The 19,724-nt window shown below is 42.7% G+C and overlaps 1 protein-coding gene across 1 annotated transcript; it reads right to left on the bottom strand.

Annotated features, from left to right (window-relative positions):
* Positions 1–8,838: 8,838 nt before the first annotated feature.
* elm (calcineurin like EF-hand protein 1 elm) lies at positions 8,839–17,452 on the bottom strand. The gene is made up of 3 exons (XM_067761754.1): positions 17,294–17,452; positions 9,365–9,628; positions 8,839–9,307 (listed from the first exon to the last, which is right to left on the bottom strand). The coding sequence occupies exons 1-3, from the start codon at positions 17,358–17,360 to the stop codon at positions 9,069–9,071; spliced, it is 570 nt and encodes a 189-aa protein (XP_067617855.1). The 5' UTR covers positions 17,361–17,452; the 3' UTR covers positions 8,839–9,068.
* Positions 17,453–19,724: the final 2,272 nt, after the last annotated feature.

Genomic DNA, 19,724 nt, shown 5'->3' with positions numbered 1-19,724 from the left:
TCTCACTCAAAATTCCTATTGTCGAAAATAAGTTTTCAAAATTACTTAATTAAATTCCATCCTTTACCTGCGAACCAGATTATACTAAAAAAGTTAAACACCATACGGTTCACAGGATAGAAACAAAAGGTATTTTACCATTTTCGAAACCCAGACGTCTTGAGTCAATCAAACTTAAAATTGCTAAAGCTGAATTTGAATTTTTAGTTAAAACTGGTATATACAGACCCCACAAATTCTCCTATTGCATCTCCACTTCATCTCGTTCCTAAGAAAGAACCAAATGATTGGAGACCTTGCGGAGACTATCGAAGACTTAATTTTATTACTACACCAGATCGGTGTCCTTTACAACATATTCACGATTTAACAATTGATTTAAAAAACAAACAATTTTTGTCCAAAATTGATCTTGTGCGTGCTTACCATCGAATTCCAATGGCAGAAGAAGACATTCATAAAACTGCAATAACTACCCCTTTTGGAATGTTTGAATTCGTAAGAATGCCTTTCGGTTTACGAAACAGTGCTCAAACTTTCCAACGCTTTATTAATGAAGTATTTTCTGATTTCGATTTTGTATTTACATACATTGATGACATTCTTATTGCCAGTGATAATGAAGATCAACATATAAATCATTTAAAATCAGTTTTCAAAAGACTTGAAGAATATAATTTAAATACCAAACCTTCAAAATGTACTCTGGGTGTAAATAAATTAAATTTTTTAAGTACGAAATTTCAGGCGAAGGTATTAAACCATCTTTAGATAGAATTGAAATCATAACAAATTTTGAAAAACCAATTTCTATAAATAAATTACAAAAATTTTTAGGTATGATAAATTACTATAACAGATATATTAAAATGTTAGCAACAGAACTTAGTCCTCTGCATGAAATGTTAACACATGCAATTAAAAACAAACTCAAACAATTAAATTGGACAAATGAAACCACAACAGCTTTCGAAAATGTTAAAAAACTTTTTGCTAAAAATACTTTACTTACACATTTCGACAAAAATGGTACTTTATCATTAGCAGTAGATGCATCAAATGTTGCTATTGGAGCAGTTCTTCAACAAACTAGCAATAATAAACTAGAACCCTTAGCGTATTTTTCAAGAAAATTAACTACAACAGAAACTAAATATTCAACATTTGATCGTGAACTTTTGGCAATTTATAATTCAATTAAACATTTTAAACATTTTCTTGAAGGTAGAACTTTTACAATTTATACTGATCATAAACCTTTAATTCATGTTCTAAATTCTAAAGTAGATAGATCTCCTCGTCAACTACGTCATCTTGAATATATTGCTCAAATTCAAAATATAAATTTAGAAACTTTATATAAAGAACAACAAACTGATACATTTTTACAAAAAACCATTTCTGATCAAATCTAAATCTAATTTAGAATCACTTTATGAAGGACCCTTTAAAGTTATCTCTAAGAAACATAAAACATTTACAATTCAATACAAAAATACTATTAAAAATATTTCAATTGATTTACTTAAACCAGCAAACATACTTATTAGCACTAATTTAAATACAAATACAAATACATTAAACAACAAAAAACAAAAAAAGGTTACATTTTATTTTATTAATTAATAATTTGTTTGTTTTTAATTTTCTTGGAGGGGGAGTAAATATAGTGTTAACTACTTTGTATTCTTTACTTTAATTTTTAAAATAATTTTTAATTGAGTTTTCGTGTTAACTTAAAATTTTTGAATAACTTCAAAAAAAAAAAAAAATCTAATTAGTTGAAAAATATTTAAACTCAAAAGTAAATAAAATATTTCTAAAAAATAAATATTTAGATATTTGGTTAACCACCAAAGTTACTAACAAAACCTCAGTCGGAGTGGTGCGCACTGCATGGGTTATCGAGATCACTTAAGTTGCCCGTATTCAACATCTGGTTCAATGGTTGAGCAAGGAACTCAGAGGAACTCCATCGTCCTACATCGGAAATACATCGTCCAATTTGTGCTTCATCTTCTTGAGATATGTCTTCCAATAAGATACTAACATTTCCTTGTTCATTTTCTGGATGATAATCTTCATCACTATCATTACTGCCTTCAAAGAAGCCTTTACAATCAGACTTCCTGATCTCCAGCCATCAAATCATTAATTTCTTCATCAGCTAGAGCACTGATTTCTTCAAAATTCCACCTGTTCCGCCCCAAAACTCGATACGTCTCATGGACATCTGCAAGAAAATCACCAATCACCATACTAACATGATTCTTTGAATAATTCAACCGCTTAAATTTGCCTATAAACAGCAAGACCGCTTAGAAACTCCTTGGAAGCCCCTTGGAAAAGCTTATCAACGGCTGCATTATTTCAAAACTTTCTTTAAATAGAAAAATCTATGACGTGTTACATGAATTTCGCTTTCTAACTCTTGACCGCTTTAAAGCGGTCTTCCCCGCTTGAGGGTTAAAATGTTTACAATTTTCGGAAGGCTTTGGTATATTAACTTTGTTCGCATAACGGTACCCCGTAACGGTATAAACTAATCGAGATAGATATAGACTTCTATATATCAAAATGATCTGGGCGAGAAAAGAAATTCATTTAGCCATGTCCGTCCGTCCACCTGTCCGTAAACACGATAACTTCAGTAAATTTTGAGAAATCTTATTGAAATTTGGTATGTAAGTTCCTCGGCACTCATCTCAGTTCTCTATTTAAAATGAACGAAATCGGACTATAAATACGCCCACTCTTCGATATCGAAAATTTCGAAAGTACGATATTTCATTACCAAAGATGGATAAAGCAATCAAACTTGGTAGGTGGGTTGATCTTATGACGCAGAATAGAAAATTAGTAAAATTTTGGGCAATGGGCGTGGCACCGCCCACTTTTAAAAGAAGATAATTTAAAAGTTTTGCAACCTGTAATTTGGCAGTTGATTATGTAATGTATGGTTACACCCGAAGTTAGCCTTCCCGACTTGTTTCTACTGAGAGTTTTACGCATTGAACTTCCATAGGGCAAAAATCGGTACGCGCTTTTACCGATCATGTGCGTTTTTGGTTCAAACGGTCGATTTCTTGTGTGCAAGATCTTTTAAAGGCTGTCGTTTAAAGCAGCATATGGCATTGCATAGTTCTTTTATCTACTTGCGGACTCAAAAACCAGTTAAATGTTTCTGAAATCAAAAATTTAATTCTGCTCGGAAAAAGTTTCGCATGAAAAAGCCAATTGAATCGATTGCAAACATGTGTTGCTTTGATAAGGTTACTTCGCCTTAATTTCTCCTACCATAACGGTAATTTTTTTGTATAACGCTATCATTATTTGTTCTAAAGCCAAAATTTTTAACATTTAGCACAAATTCATTCAATGTTCTTAAAATTAAATATACACCAAGCTGTTTAGATTTAAACAAAAAAAAAGGAGCTAAACAATTTCTGAAAAAGGGTAAAGAAGCTTAAAACTAAGTCCCAAATTTTCAAGCTAAACGGAGACAAAAGCTTAGTTTAGCTTGAAAAAAGCTAAAATGGCAACACTGATTGTAACCCCCCCCCCCCCCCTCCCCCGCCCAAGTACCCTCATCTTAGGTTTTTTTTCATTATTAGGTTGAAAAATTATCTTTTTCTCTGAACTAAAAAGATAGCCTGCCGTTCTGCAAGTGGGCCTTAAAAATAATTATTTTTTTGTTAGTGCTTTGGAGTGTTGTTGTTGTTGTTGTTGTAGCGATAAGGTTGCTCCGCGAAGGCTTTGGGGAGTGTTATCGATGTAATGGTCCTTTGCCGGATACAGATCCGGTACGCTCCGGTACCACTGCACCATTAAGGTACTAGCCCGACCATTTCGGGGACGATTTATGTGGCCACATTAAACCTTCAGGCCATTCCCTCCCTCCCCACCCCCAAGTTCCATGAGGATATTCTGACCCCCTAACCCGTTGGGGTTGCTTTGGAGTGTGACGGTCCGCTCTTTGGTCGGCTGAAGATACCATAGCTCTTATCCGTGTTGTTGTTGTTGTAGCAGTGCTTCGCTCCATCCAATAGGTGCGTCCGATCACAAATTGTCATCAATATCTTTTAAAGGGAATCAGAGAGGATGACAATTTGTGGGAGGGACACAACAATTTAAATGGTGTTTTACTGAAATGACAGTCCTTGGTCGGGAAAAATCCCCGAGTCCCTCCGGTACATAGAACCGACTGCCTTGGGAAGCGCTTTTATCCGTGTTGTTGTTGTTGTAGCAATGCTCGCCCCACCTAATAGCCGCGACCGATCACAAATTGTCATCAATATCCTCTAACGGGAGTCCAAGGAAACTTACCGTTTCAACAGGGGTGGACCATAAGGAAAGGGGTGTTAGAGGCGTTGGTTCCACATTACAATTGAAGAGATGGTTGGTGTCATGTGGGACACATTACAAGCGGGGCATACATTTTGTATGTCAGGGTTGATTCTGGATAGGTAAGAGTTTAACCTGTTACAGTATCCAGAACGAAGTTGAGCAAGAGTGACACGCGTTTCCCTGGGGAGTATGCGTTCCTCTTCCGCAAGTTTTGGATAATTTTCGTTAAGTACTGGATTCACCGGGCAATTCCCGGCATAAAGGTCCGACGCCTGTTTATGGAGTTCACCAAGGACCTGCTTGTGTTTTTTCACTTCATACGGCTGGGTTCTCAGGTGCCGTATTTCCTCAAAATGCTTACGGAGATGACTCCTTAAGCCCTTAGGCAGTGCTGGTTCATCATTCAGATGGCTGTTGGGATGCCCAGGTTTCTGGGTATTCAACAGGAACTGTTTGGTCAGCATCTCATTTCTCTCCCTGATGGGGAGTATTCTCGCCTCATTATGCCGATGGTGTTCTGGGGACATAAGAAGACAGCCCGTGGCGATTCTGAGAGCAGTATTTTGGCAGGCCTGTAGTTTCTCCCAGTGGGTGATTTTTAGGCTTGGCGACCATATGGGTGACGCGTAGCACGTAATCGGCTGGCTAATTGCTTTGTATGTAGTCATGAGCGTTTCTTTATCTTTTCCCCAAGTACTGCCAGCGAGGGATTTGAGGATTTTGTTACGGCTCTGAATTCTCGGAACAATTGCGGCTGCGTGCTCACCAAAATGTAGATCCTGATCAAACGTCACACCCAAGATTTTGGGGTGTCGGACAGTCGGTAGCGTAGTGCCATCGACGTGGATGTTCAAAATGGTCGACCTTTTGGGGCGTCCATGTTGTAAATAAGGTCGCGGAAGATTTAGTCGGTGATAATGCCAGGTTTCGCGAGGCGAAAAAACTGGAGAGATCAGGGAGGTAGCCGTTTATTTTATTGCATAGCGCATCGATCTTTGGGCCTGGGCCTGTGGCCATTATTGTGCACTCATCGGCGTAGGAAACGATTGTGACTCCTTCCGGTGGTGAAGGTAGCTTAGATATGTAGAAATTAAACAAAAGTGGGGATAGGACACCACCCTGTGGCACCCCCTGTTTAATTCTCCTTGGTTTTGATGTTTCGTTTCTAAATTGCACCGATGCCTGCCGACCACCCAGATAATTTGCGGTCCACCTTTTAAGACATGGGGGAAGGGTAGACCCTTCCAGGTCCTGCAGTAACGAGCCATGGTTGACCGTATCAAAAGCTTTTGATAGGTCTAGCGCTACGAGTACTGTTCTATGGTGGGGGTATTGATTTAAACCGCAATTTATCTGGGTGCTAATGGCATTCAGCGCGGTGGTAGTGCTATGGAGTTTTCTGAAGCCATGCTGATGAGGGGCTAGCTGCAGATTTGCTTGGAAATAAGGGAGCAGAATGGCTTCAAGCGTCTTTGCCACTGGCGATAGGAGAGATATCGGACGATACGACTCACCTGTGTTAGCTGGTTTCCCAGGCTTTAGTAGCGGGACCACCTTGGCCATTTTCCATTTCTCAGGTATGACAAAGGTGGAAAGAGACAGATTGAAGACATGTGCTAAATATTTGAACCCCTCTTTCCCTAGGTTTTTAAGCATCGGCATGGCTATGCCGTCTGGGCCCACTGCTTTGGATGGTTTAGCACGACCAATGGCGTCCTCAACCTCTTTAGCGGTGATGGTGATTGGTGACGCGCTGAATTTGTGTTTATGTGCGCGTCTATTGGCTCTCCGTCTATCTTTGTCGACCGTAGGATGCATTATATATTGTCGGCAGAAAGCGCTCGCGCATTTTTTCGCGTCCGACAGCACTTTGTCGCCAAAGGCGATGGAAACTTTGTCGGATTCGATAGGGACTTTACGGTGGACCAAAGTTTACCCACACCGGTAGAGAGGTTACAACCTCTTAGGTGCTCCTCCCATTTCGCCCCCTTGTGTTCATCTACAAGCAATCTGATGCGTTGGTTTATATCCCTTATTTGGGGGTCGCCTGGGTCAAGCTGTCTTATAAGGTCACGTTCTCTCGCTAAGTTTGCGGCCTCCGCCGGGAAGTGGGGCCGGATTTCGGGAATTCTCCCGGCGGGAATGAAATGTGCCGAGGCGGATTTAATGACCTTACGGAAGGCACGCTCCCCTTGGCGCGCATCAGTCGGGATAGGGAGGGCAGCTAGGCGGCTGTCTGTAAAGGATTTATATTCTTCCCACTTTCCTTTTTTGAAGTTTATGAAAGTGCGTTTTTCAGTGACGATGAAGTCGGCGTTACGCTCAAGCGAAATAAGTCTGGGCAGGTGGTCGGATGCCAATGTTACCATCGGCTGCCAGTTGACGCAGTTTACGAGTTCTGCGCTCACGATTGAGATATCTGGCGAGCTGTGACAGCTTCCTACCATACGTGTGGGGGCGTCTCCGTTTATTGTGCAGAACGTCGTTCCTTCTATTTGATCCGCCAACATCTCACCCCTACTGTCCGCCCGCAAGTTTGAATGCCGTAGATCATGATGGGCATTGAAATCGCCTAAGATAATGCGATTGTTGCCAGTGAGTAAGGCCCTGATATTAGGGCGGTATCCACTGGGGCAACAGGTGGCAGGAGGGATGTAGATGTTAATGATTTCTAGGTTTGCATCGCCTGACCGGACAAATAGGCCTTGACGTTCTAAGACATTGTCCCTGCGGTCGATGCCAGGATCAAATATACAATATTGCACAGAGTGGTGTATGATAAACGCGAAACCGCCTCCATTTCCGCTTTCGCGGTCTTTCCTGTGGACGTTATACCCAGAGCAGGTCTGCAATGCAGATCTTGCTGTGAATTGAGTCTCTTGAATCGCAGCAATGCGGATGTTGTGCCGCTTCATGAAATCGACTATCTCCGTAATCTTCCCAGTTAGTCCATTACAGTTTAACTGCAGAATTCTGAAGTGCATAAGGGGAGACGTCGCCACTCTGGGGGTAAGTGACGGGTGACTACGCCTGGGTTGGGGAAGGCCAGGACGCAATTGCTGTTGTGGCCCTAGGACTGGGCGTCCTTGGGCAAGCATTGGGGTACCCGGATGATTTGGGTTTGCGGCCTGGCAACATGGCGCGATGAAACCCGTCGGGGGGTTGGCGTCGCGGAGACCAGAACATCTAGGGAAGTGGCACCACCCAAGGCAGGAGCTGCATTGGGCGGATGTCGCAAACATATATATTCTGTGCTGGCAAACGGTGCAAACGGAGGTAGGGACTAAGAGTCTGTTTCCCTGACCTACACGATTGCTGCCGGAAAAGAGGGGGGGAGAAGACGGGGGCAGGGGCTGCTGCTCAGCATTGCTTCCGACTCTACAACGAAGATTGCAGTTATGAGTGGTAGCAGCTGTTTGAGTTGTTGGCGCCGTGGGGCGCGAGCAGCAGCGGGTACTTGTTGTGGCTGCTGGAAGGTAGTGGGGGGGCGCTTAGAAGTAGACTACGGGACGCCCTTGGGCGTGAACAGCAAGGAGCCACAAAAGATTTATAAAAGTTACGTGGACGTCTGGTTTTGGGATCAAGCCCAGAACAACCTGTCCGATGCAACCATCCCTTGCACGAGACGCACTGAACAGAGTATGACCGTCCTAAAAAGATTCTTTTCCGGCAGATGCAGCAAAACCATTTCTCACGACCGAGGTCAGGAGACGGACCCGGATTGGATTCGATGCCTTCCCGGAGTAAGAGAATATGGAGCAGTCCTGCTGCAAGGAGCTGCTGGGAGGATGACAATTTGTGGGAGGGACGAAACAAATTAGTTGGGGTTACACTGAAATGACAGTCCTTGGTCGGGAAAAATCCCGAGTCGCTCCGGTACATAGAACCGACTGCCTTGGGAAGCGCTCTTATCCGTGTCTAAGCTATTAGTATCTGCATAGGAAACAATCGTTTTCTTTGATGTTAATTGGACGTTAGTCTTCAATCCATGCCTATATATTTCTGATTGCCGTTATTATTGCGGTGCAGCTTTTGGCTCCCGTTTCTGAAACACCCTGGGATATGTTTTTGACGCTTAGGCACCAATGATAGAATGACGAAATAGGTGCGACCGATCACAAATTGTCATCAATATCTTTAAAGGGAATCAGAGAGGATGACAATTTGTGGGAGGGACACAACAATTTAAATGGTGTTATAATGAAATGACAGTCCTTGGTCGGGAAAAATCCCCGAGTCCCTCCGGTACATAGAACCGACTGCCTTGGGAAGCGCTCTTATCCGTGTCTAAGCTATTAGTATCTGCATAGGAAACAATCGTTTTTTTGATGTTAATTGGACGTTAGTCTTCAATCCATGCCTATATATTTCTGATTGCCGTTATTATTGCGGTTCAGGTTTTGGCTCCCGTTTCTGAAACACCCTGGGATATGTTTTAGACGCTTAGGCACCAATGATAGAATGACGAAATAGCAAAATATACAACGAATATTGAATTACAAAAGTTTTGACAAACTTTATTAACTATGCGTGTTCGTATTTACATAAAGTGTTAAACCGTAACAAATTGTACAGCCCAAATTAATTCTTTCAAAAAAGAATAACCACAATTTAAACTAAATGCAACAGAATTAGCTACTAACATTTTTAAGTGTAAGAAGCGAAAATAAAATTTAATCTTTATCAGTTAAATCATGCTTACCGCCTGCCTTAAATACTTTTTAATTAAGAAAACGTATTGACATCTTATTTTCCACGTCAGTACGTTCTAATGCTTTGCAAAAGTCTTCAAATGAGATTTTGCCTTGACAACATAAATCTGCTTCCAATATAGTACGCTCAGCTATGCTTATCAATTGGTCTTGGCTAATATTTGCTCCGACCATCATGTGCAAAATGCTCAATAGCTCATCGCGACTTATGACGCCATCATCATCCAAGTCATACATTTTGAATGCAACTGCAAGAAAAAGATTAATACAAATAAGCAGGTCGAGAATATTCTTTCCATACTAACACTTGAGTTTCTCTTCACGGCTATTCAAGCCATTTTCTTTTTTCGAATTGATTGGCCGGAAATGAGCTAAGACATTCATGAATTGTCGGAAATTTACACGATCATCAGTACTATCTTCGAAAAAGGCATGTACGATGCGTTCACACAGTGGATTGATTGCCAGTTCGGGAATGCGCAGGAAATCCTCACGAGATAGTGTACCACAATCACCGCGATCCAGTGAAGTGAAACGTGAATAGAGACGTTCGATTTGCTTGGGTGTAACTATAAGTAGAGTAAGTAATAAATATGTATTTGCTTTTTCTGTGAAGTACTTGTAAAATTATAACAATATAGGCTATTCCGTAAGGAACTCGTCTGAAAATATTTATACCAGAGAAAATATAAACACTTTACTTTTATTAAGTGACAGTGCACAATTTTTTCTGTCTTACAAAGACTACGTTCCTATAAACACCTTCGTACACATCACAAAGACCATACGGCTTAGGGGGTTGGAATATACCCTGTATGCCTGTCGTAAGAGGCGACTAAAATACGAGGTTCGAGGGACTGTGTAGTGCAACCCTTCAGGTTGCCAGCGCAATATACAGCTTCTCCAAACCCAATTGTCAACCTCAGCTATCCGCGGCGAATCCTGTTTCACTAACAGACAAGGCTCTGGCGACCCCAAGCTCAACATGGAACTTGGCGGTGCGGAGGGAGGGATGGCCTGCAGGTTTAATGTGGCCATATAAATCGCTCCCGAGATGGTCGGGCTAACACTGTTACCCCCGGTTGCCGCAATCAAGTTCCCTCGAAAGGAAAATAGGGCACGATGATCAGCTGGGTACGCTTGCATTATCGACTTAGCTCGCCGGATGGGGTGGGTCTTGCAATCATCATAGGTATCAGAAACCGCTTAGGTAAACCGCAGAAACAATACAAAAAAATCGTACCCCTTTGCTGCCACTAACATAACCCCCTTACTCACCTGACCTCAACCGTGATGCCTCGTCGCCGTCGTCCTGCAGTTCGCCTCCATACAATCGAGGCAGGCCCATCTGCCTTCACAACTCCCCCCTACCATTGCCCGCCATGGCCACCACTGGATGGCCCCATAGTAAATACCTGTCCTTACGTCCGTCTGTCCATCACCAACAGATCACCCCGACATCCCCCATTCACCACACACTACATCTTCATCCTTAGCAATTCATTATTTATTCAGCAATAGCTTATATCTACGACAAGGTTAAATTTCATATTTACAGGTGTCATCGCACCTAATAGCTTATATTCCTAATGCACATTGAGCGGCATGCATCAGCCGTGTTTTATACAACTAAATCGACCTATACTAAGTTCTCCGATTCTTCAGTTATTACTACACCCGATCACTTTCATCAGTGCATTAACTCAAACTTACTTCATCTCGCGTTTGAGAACGAATATGTACAAATTCAAATGTATGTATATACGTGTAGTGTAATATAGTGGTTTAGGAAAGGGATACTTGATCTGAACGAATTTGCTTAAACAAAAGCCTGAAGCGAAGGCATTTGAGCAGGGAATCGTTTACCGGTATTCAGCAGTCCAACCGAGCTAACAACTGTCAACACGAATAGGGGTGCGCGCCTCTATGATTAGCCACTACGATGGGATGCTCTTACCATTCCGTCCTCGAATGCCTTGCAGCTAGCTCTTCACTTTGAATTAACGAAATATATGACCGTCCCCTTTTTGGACCTTTAACTGAACTAAATAACCCTGCGTTGATTCACGCGCTTTTACACAGGCATACATAACACCACGGCCGCATATTTCGTTCATTCATTCGTATTAAGAGTCACCCGGAATACGAAAATGTGAAATGTGCCAGTGTGAATTATATGTGAGCGCACGCAAATAGTAGTGTCAGTATGAATAGAGGGAATCAGACAGGGATTGAGTGGGGCGACAACCGCGAGACATAATCTCTTGGCACAGACACCCAAGCAAAACAAACAAAACCTCACCAGCTGATTACCCTACGGCGCCTTTGGTAACTAGCAACGGGGCACACAGCGCTCATTGCGCTTTACTATTATGTTTCTATATCAAGCGCACCACTCACCCTCTGTCCCACGCTGAAGACAGTGGTCACCCACAAACAACTCTTAGATAACAACCACAATAATTAATCAACAATATTTTCACCATTGTGCACGCTCTTAAACTACCTCCTAGCTTCCATGCGCTGGCTACAAGCAATTCGACCAGCCACCGTTTAGTTGCTTTTGATGAAGAGATTCACGGTAGCCGCTATAACAATAGTTACCCTCGCCGATGCCCGCAACAATAGTCGCTCTTAAATAAACCCGCTTACAACAACAACAGCATCATTAAAATTATATATGGCGCTCGTTATTTTCTGCCGTTCATCCACTGGTTTGGCTATCCAGCTTCCTTGTGCTGGATACCGACACGTCTGTTGCTCTTGACGAATAGATTCGCGTTTGTCTTTTTCCTTCTCACAAAAATCACCCCCTTTGATCAGCGCGCCGCCACCCACTCCCTATGCACATATATGTGTTATTATGCTGCTCGGGCGAGTGGCCACTGTTTGCGAGCAAGCCGTGCTGCGCGCTCAACCAAGCGTTTCTGCCTTCACTAGCGTTTTTTGCTTGAAGCAAGTGTGTATTCGAACTAATTAGCAACGCATGGCCCCAGCCGAACTTTTGGTTTAAAACTAACTACCTGGTTGTATATACTGCTCCCGTGTGCTGAGTTATTGTCGTTGAATCGCTGTGATGATCGAACTGTTGTGCCGGCGCCTACAGTCTGTCCACGCTGCTCTGCTCTCTTACTTGGTGTTTCGTCGATTCTTTTCTCGCGCTGGCTTGCGCACATTCGTATTCAACACCAAATTGCCGTGGAAATATTCCAAGCTTCTTAGTGCTTCGATTCCCTGTCAGTGTGAGGCTGCAATTTTGTGACTCCTCTGCCGGCTTTGCTGCTGAGACACTGTGTGTTGTTGATCTTTTACAGTATTTTCTTGTGAATTGCCATTTACGTAGGGCGATGGAATCAAATCTGTCGAATGAGATGCCATTCATGAGAATCTGCTCCCCTTTTCTAATTTCGATTGCAAATCTTACCTAGTTTATTCTTCGCCGTGTGTTCTGCTTGGTGGTTGGAGTTGAAAAGGCCGGAAGTGGCAGAGTTAAGTTGGTCGCAGCAACCATTTGCACTGAATTGGACAATCACGCGCAAGGTTGCATCGTACTTCAAAACTTTTCTTTGACTGACCACTAAGGTCGAAACACATCTTTCGCAACAACACCTTAATGGTGTTGTTACCGGAGCGTACCGGATCTGTATCCGGCAAAGGCCCATCACATCGATAACACTCCCCACAGCCTTCGGGGTGCAACCTTATCGCTACAACAACATGTGTTCTGCAGTCTCATCTTCGCGATCACAGAATCGACAGAGGCTACTATACGATATGCCCAATTTATGCATATGGCTCTTTAGCCTGCAGTATCCTGTGAGTATGCCTGTTAAAATCCTAAAGCTACTTTTTGGGAGGTTAATCATAGCTTTGTATCACTTTGGGTTGTACCCTCCTATTAGTGCATTTGCCTGCCGAAGTCCTGGACTTCCGCGCCAATGTTGTGCCCTGAGGCACGCCTCTTTTTGTCTAAACTCTTCCCTTATTGTATGTGACCCTATTGGCATGATGGGCTGAGGTCCTATTGGCTTTTCGACCACTGCCAACCTGGCAAGCTCGTCCGCTTGCTCGTTACCATCCACTTCACTGTGTCCAGGTAGGAATGGTGTTATTGACTCCTAGTCTGTTTAACCTCTCTACGCACTCAAGGACTATTGATGATTCTCAACGACGGACAAACAAACGTGGATAACAAAATAAAACTAGTTGTTGGTTTTATTTAGTCTCAATTTTCTTCGAGACTGCTAAATTAAACGTTGGTCTAAAACAACTTATGAATAGTGACAGACTTTGTTAGCGAAATTTGTTGTTGTTTTTGTAGCAGTGTTTCGCCCCATCCAATAGGAGCGACCAAGGACGCAACAAATTAGATGGGGTTACAATGAAATGACTGCCTTTGGTCGGGAAAAATTCCGAGTCGTCCACGTTTCATCAAAATTTTAAACTACGAGGTTAGGTTTGGCTGAATTTGCTGGTCTATGAAGACCTCTCATAGACTTAATAAGTCCAGTCCGTAGTGTTAGCAGAGGTTTGTTTAATTAGCAAACTGAAAAACTCTATTAAAAACCAGGACCCATATTATAAAATAACTCCGTCCCCTTGGCAAAGAGCTTTCTAGGACCTTAGCCACTTGCTGCTTCTAGATCCGACAGGCGTATTGCTCCTCATACAATGCAGCCGTCGGGGTTGTCTTCAGGGCTCCCATTAAAAAAAAAAATGTAAGGCACGATAACCTCCGAAGAGATCTAAGGCCGAGGTTCTCTTCCAATTTGCGTTGTGCTCCTCTTGATTTTCCCTACAAATTGGCCGGGGCCTACATGTGTTATACCAACTCCGAACGGCATCTGCAGGCAGATGAGTTTTCACTGGGAGCTTTTCATGGCAGAAATACACTCGGAGCGCTAGCCAAACACTGCCGAGGGGCAACCTCGCTTAGAAAAATTTTCATCTAATTAAAAAACCTTATTTCTAAAATTTTGATGATGCTTTTCCCGGGGTGTCAACCCAGGGCATACGGTGTGGTAGGCGGAGCACGCTACCATCACACCACGGTGGGCTCTCATTATGCTAAGCATTTATAACCTGCGCACCCCTCAAGTTTTTGTGTGGCCGAGAGTGAGGGCGTACACCGTGAAGGCCTCGACGCTTCTTCACTGTCTCCTCCACGTTGAGCTTTCACGACAACTTACTGCCAAGAATAATTCCTAGATATTTTGTACACGATTTCTCAGCAGTGTCACTTCTCATAGCATATACCTAGTCAAATTCGAGACCTTATAACTCTTAGTGAACAAGACCTTCTCCGCATTGGCGCTCAGCCCGACATTTGGTTACAACAGGGGTCGTCTTCTAATACAAGTCCAAACATATCGCGAGAGGTGTCACGACGGGTATTGACCTCCTAAGCAACAATCAAAAAGCGGAAAAAAAATTTTTCATCTCTGGCAGAAAATATTTACAGTTGAAGTTGGTTATTTTCATCGGAGAGGGAAATTTTGTATAAACGCGGCCGAAGGCCGCCCATGCAGAAACGTGTTCTGCGCAAAAATACTATGGATCCCACCGCCGGTTTCGGAGGGACCCGTTAATATCTTTTGAACGACTAAACATTTTTTCCGCCTTCGGATTATGAAATCTCTTCCGATATTTTGACTAGAAGGTGCACCGTTTTGTAAAACGTTATCCGATACTTTAATATGCATTTAATTTACACTCCAAGCAAATGTTTTGTACCTAAGATGTATGTGTAATAGTAAACAATTTTATTACATGTCATATCAGCAAATTTGGTGGGACTCCAGCCAGGTGTAGTACACTGGCTTTATGAGATGGTGGTCAAACCGATTCTGCTCTATGCGTTGCTGGTCTGGTGGAAAGCACTGGACACGGCGAGCACCTCCAAAATGTTAGTGTCAGTGCAATGGACGACGCTGATCGGTATCAGTGACGCTCTCAAGACAACACCTACCTTGGCACTGAACGTCAAGCTGAACATATATCCAGTAGATATTGCGGGAAAGGCGGCCACGGCAAGGTCGTTGGTCAGGCTTCGTGATATGGGATATGGGCTTTCTGACTTCGGACACTCTAGCCTTCTTACCAGTTTCGATTTTATCCCGGACAGAACGGACTATTGCATGCCGATAACTGCTCCCTATACAACCTTCACCCCAGTCATTCCACCGAGAGAGGAGTGGGGAAGAGGAATTATCTGGGGCATGGGACCGGTTAACTTGTTCACGTATGGGTCGAAGTTGGACGGAAAGGTTGGGGGGGGGGGGGGGGGGGGGGGGGGGAGTGTTCTTTTGTCAAGAGCTAAATGTAAGCCGCAAGTTTAAGTTGGCTGATCACTGTAGTGTATTCCAAGCGGAAGTTGCTGCGATTAAGGATGCGGTGGATGGAATGCTATCCAGTGCTACTATGGTTTGGGAATTTAACATCTACTCTGATAGCCAAGCGGCTATCAAGGCCTTGAGCTCAACTACAGTGCGATCGAGGGTGGTCTGGGAGTGCCTCCCTGTTGTTGTTGTTGTTGTAGCAATGCTCGCCCCACCTAATAGCCGCGACCGATCACAAATTGTCATCAATATCCTCTAACGGAAGTCCAAGGAAACTTGCCGTTTCAACAGGGGTGGACCATAAAGAAAGGGGTGTTAGAGGCGTTGGTTCCACATTACAATTGAAGAGATGGTTGGTGTCATGTGGGGACACATTGCAAGCGGGGCATACATTTTGTATGTCGGGGTTGATTCTGGATAGGTAAGAGTTTAACCTGTTACAGTATCCAGAACGAAGTTGAGCAAGAGTGACACGCGTTTCCCTGGGGAGTATGCGTTCCTCTTCCGCAAGTTTTGGATAATTTTCGTTAAGTACTGGATTCACCGGGCAATTCCCGGCATAAAGGTCCGACGCCTGTTTATGGAGTTCACCAAGGACCTGCTTGTGTTTTTTCACTTCATACGGCTGGGTTCTCAGGTGCCGTATTTCGTCAAAATGCTTACGGAGATGACTCCTTAAGCCCCTAGGCGGTGCTGGTTCATCAATCAGATGTCCAGGTTTCTGGGTATTCAACAGGAACTGTTTGGTCAGCATCTCATTTCTCTCCCTGATGGGGAGTATTCTCGCCTCATTATGCCGTGGCGATTCTGAGAGCAGTATTTTGGCAGGCCTGTAGTTTCTTCCAGTGGGTGATTTTTAGGCTTGGCGACCATATGGGTGACGCGTAGCACGTAATCGGCTGGCTAATTGCTTTGTATGTAGTCATGAGCGTTTCTTTATCTTTTCCCCAAGTACTGCCAGCGAGGGATTTGAGGATTTTGTTACGGCTCTGAATTCTCGGAACAATTGCGGCTGCGTGCTCACCAAAATGTAGATCCTGATCAAACGTCACACCCAAGATTTTGGGGTGTAGGACAGTCGGTAGCGTAGTGCCATCGACGTGGATGTTCAAAATGGTCGACATTTAGGGCGTCCATGTTGTAAATAGCGAATGCCTCCCTCGCTTGCGATTGCATCGAATCATTTTACAATTAAGATTATCTGGGTCCCGGGGCATAGTGATATTCCGGGTAACTGTCAAGCGGATCTCTTAGCCCGCATCGGTACAACGGAACCGGATGAAGATGGCTGTAGGGAGTTCGGAATTCCACTGGCCACCTGTGTATTGCCCCTCCATACCTGGGCCTCGAGTCAGCTCAGCAAACGTTGGGCAGGGTAGTAAGATCTTTCTGGCCGAAAGTGGATGGCAGGAGCTCTGCTGAAATAATTGGGGTCACTAAGGCTCACCTATCAATGGTCATTGGGGTTTTGACAGGGCACTGCCTGCATGCGGTACGTCGCAATATACTGGAAACTCCATCCTGCTGCAGCTGTATGGAGGATGATGAGCTGGAATCACCAAATAACTTTATGCTTGATTTCCCAGTATTGCCAGAACTAGGCGAAAGTACTTCGGTCGCGACTCATTGGATCCCCGAGGATTTATCCAAAGTTGAGATCGGTATCATTCGGAGCTTTATCGTTGCTACCCAACGATTCGCTAAGTAGCTAGATCTAAGTCATCGTTATTTTTGGTGTATGCGGTATCACAACGGACCTACGTGTTGTCCAAGTGAGCTATCCTTATCAGGGCAGCTACCACCTAACCTAACTTAAGATATCAGCAAATTTCTATTATTAAAAGTCCAACTTGTCGGCATGTTTATATTCATAATGTGAAAATCAAAGCTACTTACATCCAGTCTCTTCTTGGATTTGAGCAATCTCTTCTTGACGAAGTAACAGAGAGGATTTATTACCCATTATTGTTATTTAAAAATTTGTTACACAAATTTGTTAATTTTTGCCTTCGGAAGCAGCTGTTCTTGACTTTTGTATTTGGAGTAGCGGCGTCATCTATGGGGAGAACTTTGTGGTGGCCTTAGTGATGCAAAAATTGGAACCATTTTTTAAATATCATGTCAAAAGGTAGTGTTCAATGTAAAGCAAATTCGCAATCACGCTTTGGACGCGTTGGTCTGCTTTGACGGCGCCACAAGATGATTATTGAATACCTCACAGCGATCTTTCACTTCAAGACGTTTATGCAAACCCGCATTTAGACCTGTACCTAGGTTGATTTAGTAGAAACACCGAATATAGACCCTAAAATTCATAAACGCGTGTGCATATTGCTTCAAGAAAATAATGCGTAAATCTATACGACAGCATGACACTGAATGACGCGTAATCCGCAGGCGGATTTGCGGATTGCTTTTCAAAACACGATCTGATATTTCTTAGTTACAACTTTCAAACGTCACACATCCAATGTTCCTTTACGTATCGTGATTTTAGAAGCATAGATTACAGTACCCTTAATGCATCGGATGAGTCGGTCGAATGGAACTTGATTCGTACGCTGACATCGGTCGATGATCAGGCATCATTCCTACAGAACCATATTATTAGGCTTTTCGACAACCATGTGCCAGTGAAACTCAAAGCTGCTACACACAATAATACCCCATGGTTTAGTGCCAATCTAAAACACTTAATTCACCAGCGTAAATTTGCTTACTCACGCGGAAAAGATACAAAACCATGCAAGCTCACAACTGCTTCAAAGCAGCTAGGATCGCTGCAAACAAAGGCATTAGGTCAGCTAAGCAGAAATTTCATAATAACAAGTTTAGTGCTGCTTTGAGTTCGAAGGAAACCTGGAATTCGATTAAAGATATCGGTATCGGAAAATCCAAATATGATATTTCTGTCCTCCCTGATGTATATATTACCGAGATAAATATAAATTTTGTAAATCTGCCAATCTCAACTGACAATATATGTGCTGACAATTATTGTATTCGCGCTAATATTGATTTTGGTCCTCTTTAGTTTGCTTGAGTCGATGATCGTGATGTCGTTCAAGCCATTCTTTCAGTAAAGTCTAATGCTATGGGGTTCGATGGTATATGTCCGAAAATTTTAAAAATAATTATACCTAAAGTCCTTCCTCTCTTAACTTACTTGGCTAACTCTGTGCGGACGTCCTGTGTATTTCCCAAATGTTGGAAAGTTGCTAAGGTAATCCCAATCCCCAAGCAAAACAAGGAGTATAGACCTATAGCTATTCTACCTTTCCTTTCCAAGGTCGTCGAACGAATTTTGCACTGCCAGATAAATACTTATGTGCAGGATAATAACCTTCTTACAGATTCCCAGTCTGGATTCAGGTCAAATCGTAGCTATAAAACGGCGCTCCTATCGGTGATAGAGGATATTCGGGAACAAGTTGACAAAAATTTTACTGCTTTCCTAACTCTTCTCGACCATTCAAAAACGTTTGACTCGGTCGACCACACCGTTCTCTGCAAGAAGCTGGACAACCTATTTAATTTCTCCAACTGTGCAACAGCCCTAATCAGATCGTATTTGGCCGACCGAACTCAGGCAGTAAGTGTTGGTAGCAGAAAGTCTGACTTCGTCAATGTTTTAAGAGGAGTCTCACAAGGCTCAATCCTTGGTCCCCTGTTATTTGTTTTGTATATAAACGATTTGCCTGGTGTTCTCAAGTATTGTAATATTCACATTTATGCTGACGACGTACGATTGTATATGTGCTGTCCTAGTGATCGTACCAGTTCGTGTATTAATAACTTAAATTACCATTTGTGTCAAATTGGTACGTGGGCTTCTATGAACGGTTTATGTCTTAACCCTAAGAAGTCGAAATGTATAGTCATTCATAGAAGGTCACTAAATAAAAGTGGAATGGAAAATTTAATTTTAGACAACACTATTATAGAATACGTTGACACGGCAAAAAATCTAGGTATAGTTTTTAATAAAACCTTGACATGGAAAGATCATCTCATCCGCACAGTGGGAAAAGTGTATGGGATGCTTCGTACACTCTGGCTTACACAATATTTTACTCCGTTACATGTTCGTCTACTAATAGCAAAAGCGTACTTAATACCTACGCTCCTTTATGGTTGTGAGATTTACTCTGATTGTGACTATGTATGTAATAGGAAACTTAATGTTGTTTATAACAACATTGCTAGATACGTCTATGGGTTGAAAAGATTTGACCACGTCTCTCATCATGCTTACAGGTTGCTAAACATTTCTTTCGATAACCTTATTAGACTTAAAACGCTAACTACGCTACATAAATTAATATAT

The sequence above is a fragment of the Eurosta solidaginis genome, chromosome 1 (assembly GCF_040869045.1).
Source record: "Eurosta solidaginis isolate ZX-2024a chromosome 1, ASM4086904v1, whole genome shotgun sequence".
Classification (NCBI taxonomy): Eukaryota; Metazoa; Arthropoda; class Insecta; order Diptera; family Tephritidae; genus Eurosta; species Eurosta solidaginis.
The sequence above is the reverse complement of the archived record's forward strand: the minus strand, read 5'-3'. Positions and strand labels throughout refer to the sequence as shown.